The following is a 7,082-nucleotide window of genomic DNA, read 5'->3' as shown; positions in this document are numbered from 1 at the left end:
GGGCATAAACAAAAGAAAACATAATAATCCTGCTGAGTCCTGGGCAGTTAAACAACTAGAGAGAAACAAAGCACTTAAAGCTGCAAATAACCATCAAAAACTTGTGCTTGTGGATGCCCAAAATAACTCAATGAACTATTACACCATAAATAATGAAGGCAGCAACAAAGATGGCCTCCTTCTAGCTTAGGAGCTCTCAGACCATATAAATACAAATGCTTGCTCAAACAACAGAAGCATTCTAGGGAAGCAATACAAAAACTAAAGAATATTTAGGTACCTTTCTCATGCATGGGCTGTTAGCCACCTAGAAAGAAATAAACAAAGATAGTATATTAATGTCTTCAAATGTCCAAATAGGTCAATGGTACTGTAAAAGAAAAAGGAAGTTAGCATTTGTTCACCTGTAACATGGGATAACATGGAAAAAGTTAAAACGCCTAACTAAAAGATAACAGCTCAATGTTAATCATTTTACAGGTAGAATGAGAACCATCAAGCATACTACAAGACAGAGTAAATGCAGGGAACCAAATCAGTTACAAAACTTCAGAAACAATACATTATCTTTGAAGATGTTTGCACTTTAGCAAATCAAATATACCATGGTCACTGAAAATATAATGGTGATGCTGTGTACCTAATTCTCTTCAGAGTCACAAAGATGAGAGAGAGACATTTCAATAACTACTCTCATATTTCAGTTCAGATAGATTGCAAATTACAATTAAAACCCATGTCACAAAGATTGGAATCCAAATGATTTATCACTTCCTCTGCACATTCAGAGAGAGATGTGAAAAGTTCCATATCATCACAATCAGAATCCAGAATTTCTACCAATGTTTCTGTACAATCACAATTAACAGAAGCATATATTCCACCATCAGAGGCAGAATCCAAAGGATTTTTCAATCTTTTGGCATGCTCACTCAGACAGGATAGTAACAAAGCCCCACATCATTGTCACTCGGAGTCCAAAGCCTTTATCAAACTTTCATAAGGATTTTATGTCCATTCCATTAGAAGGAATTGTTGCAATGAAGCTATGCATGCCTATGCCAATTCAGAATGAGCTTAAACAACAGTGGTTATGAATGCCATGAATAACAGAAGGAAGTGCACTCTGCAAACAGAGGGGTAAATGAGCATTCAATGAATGAAGGGGGAAATGGAGGACTGCTGATTGTGACTTGGGGACTTCTTTAGATATCTGCATTGGTAGAAAGCAAGCTTATAGATATGGAAATGCATTTCAGCTTGCCTAACCACCCTTGCTGATCCTGAGAGCAAAGAAATGGCAGCTGCCCATTCCATGAAGAATAAGTAAAAGGGAAGTGATTACTTTAAGAAGCTTCTTTAACATGTACATCTGATAGGAATGAAGCTCAAAATATGGGCTGTTGAGCTTCAAAAACAAAGCTCCTATAAATTATTAGCAATTTAATATTGAGCAAGTGTCATGCATTGCATTCTATGAACAAATTGAAAAGTATGGACATAGATGGAGTGAAGATAAGGAGTCAAACTGGTTGATCAATAGCTTCTTCAACATCTGCATCTACCAGTGCAAAGCTGTCAAGTTCTGTCTCCTCACCATCCTTTTGAAGTTCTCTGAACATAGCCAATACTTGGATCATGGTAGGTCTGCGCCAGGGGCGTTCATCCAAGCACTCACAAGCAATTTTAAGATGTTGAAGCAGGTCCATTTCCAAACTTGGATCTTTCATCAGCTCTGGATCAAAGACATCTGTAATTTTCAATTTTGCGTGTTGTTTAACCCATCCAACCAGATTGTTGTCTCCAAAATCTACAGAATTTATAGGTTGCCTCCCTGTGAGAAGCTCCAACAAAATCACTCCATAGCTATAAACATCACCTTTCGTTGTGCATCGGAAGCTCTGGTAATACTCTGGAGGCACATATCCAGGTGTGCCTGCAAGTGTGCTGACACTCAGATGAGTATCCATTGCATTCATGAGCCTAGCCATTCCAAAATCTGAAACTCTGGCTTCCAGATTCTCATCCAGAAGGACATTACTTGATTTCATGTCTCTATGTATGATGTGAGGAATGCAACTATGGTGAAGAAATGCCAAGCCTTTAGCTGCACCAATTGCAATCTTCTTCCTCACAGGCCAATCAAGCTTAATGTCTGCTTTTTTCTGATCATGTAAAACAGAGTCCAAGCTGCCCCAGCGCATGTATTCATAGACAAGTAGCCTTTCTTCTCCAACTTTGCAATAGCCTAGCAGTGGAACCAGATTCCGGTGCTTGATCTTCCCAATTGTTTCCATTTCTGCTGTGAATTCCCGGTCTCCTTGTCCACTTACATGAATAAGCTTCTTGATTGCAACAACAGATCCATCCTTAAGTTGGGCTTTGTACACTTCCCCAAATCCTCCTGTTCCAATCAGACTATCTGCACTGAACCCATTTGTGGCTTCAAGCAAATGAGCAAATGTAAGCTTTCGCAAAGGCTTTTCGAAAGTTGCAACATTGATACTAAGTGGTTCTAGTACACCTGTTAGCTTCCAGCTCCCATTCCCTGAAGTAGGGAGGCTGTCCATGTATACATCTCGCAAATCTTCCTGTTTCTTCTGTTCTCTGCTTTTGATCACCACCACTATGAGGCCAAATATACAAAAAAGTGAAAAGATGAGACCCATAGCTATGCTTCCTACCAAAGAAGCTCGCCTTTGATGAGATTTTGGGTGCTCTTCATCTGGAGAATATGCATTTCCACTTGCAGAACAAGCCAGAAGAGGCACTCCACAGAGACCTGAATTGTTTTCGTAACTTGAAGGGGGGAAGGTTGACAGCTGACCTGATAAAGGAATTTGGCCTGTGAGATTATTGTTGGCAACATCAAGATTTGTCAGTAAAGAAAGCCCAGATAAGGATGGAGGTATGTATCCTTGCAAATTGTTATACGACAAATCTATTAGCCCCACCAATTTACAACCTCCCAAAGCCGAAGGAATGGAATCTGTAAGATTGTTATGACCAAGATTCAGTACTTGTAAGTAATACATAGAACCAATTCCTTCAGGAATTTTTCCGGATAGCAAATTGTAGGAGAGATCAAGAAAAACAAGAGTCCCATTATCTTTGAACGCATACACAGTTATTCCCATGTAGACTCTGGTGAAATTGCAAGAAATGATCTGTGGAATCCTGCGAATTTGTTCAGGACGAATACCAGCAAACTCTAAAAGCCCTCCAGCTCCTCTACAAGCACTATCAGTTCCTCCTTCATTTCTCAAAAATGCATACAATTTACCTGACAAACCGCCTGCCTTAATTTTTCCCGACTGCTTAGATAGCTCATTAGGGATGCTACCCTCCAACTTATTGCTGTTCAGGTCTAACCATATCAAGCTTTTACAGTTTCCAAGCTCTGGAGGAATGATGCCAGATAAAGAATTGTTTCCCAGCTGCAATATTGCAAGCTTTTCAAGCTGACCAACCCAGGATGGGATAGTTCCTGTCAACCTATTGCTTGAAAGTGAAAGCCATACAAGATTGTTGCAATTTTTTAGGCCAGAAGGGATGCTACCTGTAATTAAATTATTGTCAAGCATCAAGTTCTCCAGGCTACCACTATTGAAAAGACCATTTGGAATTTCACCTTCAAGACGGTTCAACCACATTACCAAATCCTGGAGGTATTCAAGAGACCCAAGTGACACCGGAATAGTCCCAGAGAGATAGTTAAAGCTCAAATCAAGAGACCTTAGCTGGGTGCAGTCTGCAAGCTGTGAAGGGAGTGAACCAGTTAGAATGTTGTTCTGCAAATAAAGCTTCTGAAGAGGAAGCCGGGAAGGAGATTGGCAAAGAGAACTTGGAATAGATCCATTAAGGTGATTGGAACTAAGGTCTAGGACCTCTAAATTTGTGAAATTTGCAAGGGAAACAGGAACATATCCGGTGATATTATTATAAGCAAGGACCAAGTTTCTCAAAGAAGTTGTGCTGGATATCAAATCGCTAGGGAAGGTACCAGTTAGCTGATTGTTACTGAGATTGATAGTATGCAAAGACAAGCAAGCAGAAATCGAGGTTGGTATTGTACTAGTAATTTTATTGTTTGACAAATCTAGTTCTTGGAGGGTTTTGCAAGTATCACCAAGCTCCGTAGGTATGCTACCACCAAGCTTGTTGTTGGCTATCAGAAGTATCTCAATGTTTTGCAGACCAGCCCATAATGAAGTGGGTAGTTCTCCATTCAATTGATTCGCTGAAAGGTTTAAAGTCCTAAGTTCCTTACAGCTACCAAGGGATGGATGGATTTCACCTGTCAAGACGTTGGAGGAGAGATCAAGCAGCTTCAAGCTTACGCAGTCTCCAAAGCCACTGAGATTCCCTGATATGTTGTTGAAGGAGAGATCCAGATACGTCAATGCACTGCATCCTTGTATCAGTCCTGGTGTAAATCCACTTATCTTGTTATAAGCAAGATCCAGCGACTCCAAGCTCTTGCAGTTGGAAAACACAGAAGCCAGTATTGAATCCCCAATCAGGCCATTGTCCGAAACATCAAGGTTCTTAACTGACCCCAACCCAAATGAGCTCACGTCGGTGGGGTTAGAAAGCCCGTTCCTTGACAGGTTCAAAACCTCCATTTTTTTGCAGAGACCCAGCAGATTGCTAGCAAGGGGTCCCTGCAGTTTATTGCTGGACAAATCCACACTTATGAGACCATCACTACATACTACATTACTGCCTGCTGCGTGGGACACATTCCCATAGAATGCATTGGATTTCAGCATCAGGGTCCCAATTTTTTCAAGCCCAAAAAGCCAAAACACATAGGAAAACTCACATACCAGTCCCGAATTGCTGAGATCAATCTCTGTGACTCTTGAGTCGGTACACTGCACTCCATCAAAACTGCAGGGATCATTAGAACCAGACACCACCCAGCTGCTGAGCTTGCCATTGGGGTCTTTTTCTACATGTCTCTTGAAGGCCATTAGTGTTGCCAAATCCCCGGATGGCCCTGGATCCAATACAGATCTTCTGGATCCATTCTCATTGTGAGCGTGTACTTGAGTTGGGTATGATGCTACAATGATGATGAATATCCAGATGGTTACTCTCTCAAGTGAGCAAAACAGAAAGCTTGCAGCCATGGATTTGGAGGCAAAAAGATATTTCTTGCTGCTAATGTTGATACAATGGAGTTCTGCAAGCTGCTGCATCTCATTCTCCCTACTCAGGTATGATGGTACTGCTTTAATTTTTTTAAGTTTTAGCTACTGTATTTCCTAGTGTTTTTTTAAACTACTACTACAGGTACTGCTCGAGCTGTGTACTCGTGGTCTCTTTACACTGCCAATACAAGAGATAAGGTGATGTTTAAGAGACTAAAGTATGGAAGTATACAATGTTGTAACCGACCAATTGGGAGTAAATTATGGAAGGACAGGATTAATGCGGGCAATCCCGTTAATAATTGAAACGTGCTGTGCAAAGATTGCCAATGTATTGAGGCTGTATTATTGCAGTTTGTGGAAAGCACATTATGTGTTGAAATTTGACCATATCACAGAGAGTGGTATAGAAATTGTATTTCATTTGTCTTGTTATATATGGAGAGGTGAATTATAATTATAATAGTAACAATAGGTTATAAGGAAGTGAGTGGATAAAAGGGGAAAAATTTAAAGATTAATTTTGATATTTAAAAGTATAATTATAATGATAATAATAGGTTGTAAAAAGTGAATGGATAAAGGGGGAAAAAATTAGGGTAAATTTTTGTATTTATCAATCTAATTATAATGAGAATAACAAGTTAAATAAAATGAGTAAATTTAAAAATCTTCAATATAAATTTGATGGTTATTTTAAATATTATGTTTATATATTTTTTAAATTAATATATTATTTTTTATGGAGGATTATTGATTTATAGAGTAAGCAGGGCACATTATGGACTCGTTACAAACCTTTCAACTTCACCAACAAATCAAGGGCCCATTAAATCTTTTACAATCTTTTAAATAGATAGATGTAAGATATATTTTAAATGGATATATGTAAAATATTTGTGTTACTTAAAGAACTTAGTCTACACTTGTGATAGGATAAAGAGGGGGACTTATGTTAAGCTTTCAAATATCTTTAAATGGTAGCAATATATTAGAGGTGTTAAGACATTTAAATTCTTTTTCCTTTTTCATATAATTTGAAAAGTTTTGTTGAAATTTTAACACTTCATTTATTTTTTTATTAATTTGAGACAATATTTGTATATTAAATAGGTCTTTTGTGTCTCATTATTATTAATAATATTGTATGGAAAAAATTATAAATATTTTAAAATATCTCTAAAATTATACTAATTGCATCCTACAAAGATTAAATTTCTAACAATATATTACCAACACAATTATCATTTAGATATCAATTTTTTTTTTAGCATAGATTAATTAATTTTATATGGTTAATATTTATTAGAATTTAGTCTTAGAAATGATTTACATGCAAAAAGAAATGAAATTTTTTTTTAAATCTAGATTTAAAAACATAATTTTTTAAATTAAAATCTTCCTTTAAAAATATAATTTTAAAATCTAGGTGTAAAAATATAATTTTTAGAACATAATTTTAAAATCTAGATGTAAAAATATTTTTAAAAAATTACATTTAATAAATAATAATAAGAAGTTGCTTTTCAATTTAGATTTGTTTCTTTTAAATCTAGATTTTTTTTTTTTTTTGTATTTAATAAATAATCATAATAGAAAGATGGTTTTTAATTTAGATTTTAGTCTTCAAATTAAAAAACAACTTTCTATTATTATTTATTTAAAAAAAAAAATTAGTCACTAAAATTACACAAATTAAAAAGATAGGTGAGTGCCACTGATATCAGCGTAATAAAACACACACACCATTTTTTAAGATTTATAAGAATTTTAAACTCCCATTAAAGTCCATTACAAATAGCAATAGAGTTGTTTTGTTTTGAACTTTATTCTAAGATTATAGACTTATCGAACTCAAATTTTAAATCAACTTATTTATTATTTATTTAAATTGTTATTTCTATCATATGTGTTTAATCAACTTTA

General features: G+C 36.2%; 1 protein-coding gene across 1 annotated transcript; it reads right to left on the bottom strand.

The window, feature by feature from the left end:
* Positions 1-517: 517 nt before the first annotated feature.
* On the bottom strand, positions 518-5,396 carry LOC131051172 (systemin receptor SR160). Its single transcript, XM_057985562.2, has one exon. The coding sequence runs from the start codon at positions 5,202-5,204 to the stop codon at positions 1,524-1,526; it is 3,681 nt and encodes a 1,226-aa protein (XP_057841545.2). The 5' UTR covers positions 5,205-5,396; the 3' UTR covers positions 518-1,523.
* Positions 5,397-7,082: the final 1,686 nt, after the last annotated feature.

The sequence above is a fragment of the Cryptomeria japonica genome, chromosome 3 (genome assembly GCF_030272615.1).
Source record: "Cryptomeria japonica chromosome 3, Sugi_1.0, whole genome shotgun sequence".
Classification (NCBI taxonomy): Eukaryota; Viridiplantae; Streptophyta; class Pinopsida; order Cupressales; family Cupressaceae; genus Cryptomeria; species Cryptomeria japonica.
The sequence above is the reverse complement of the archived record's forward strand: the minus strand, read 5'-3'. Positions and strand labels throughout refer to the sequence as shown.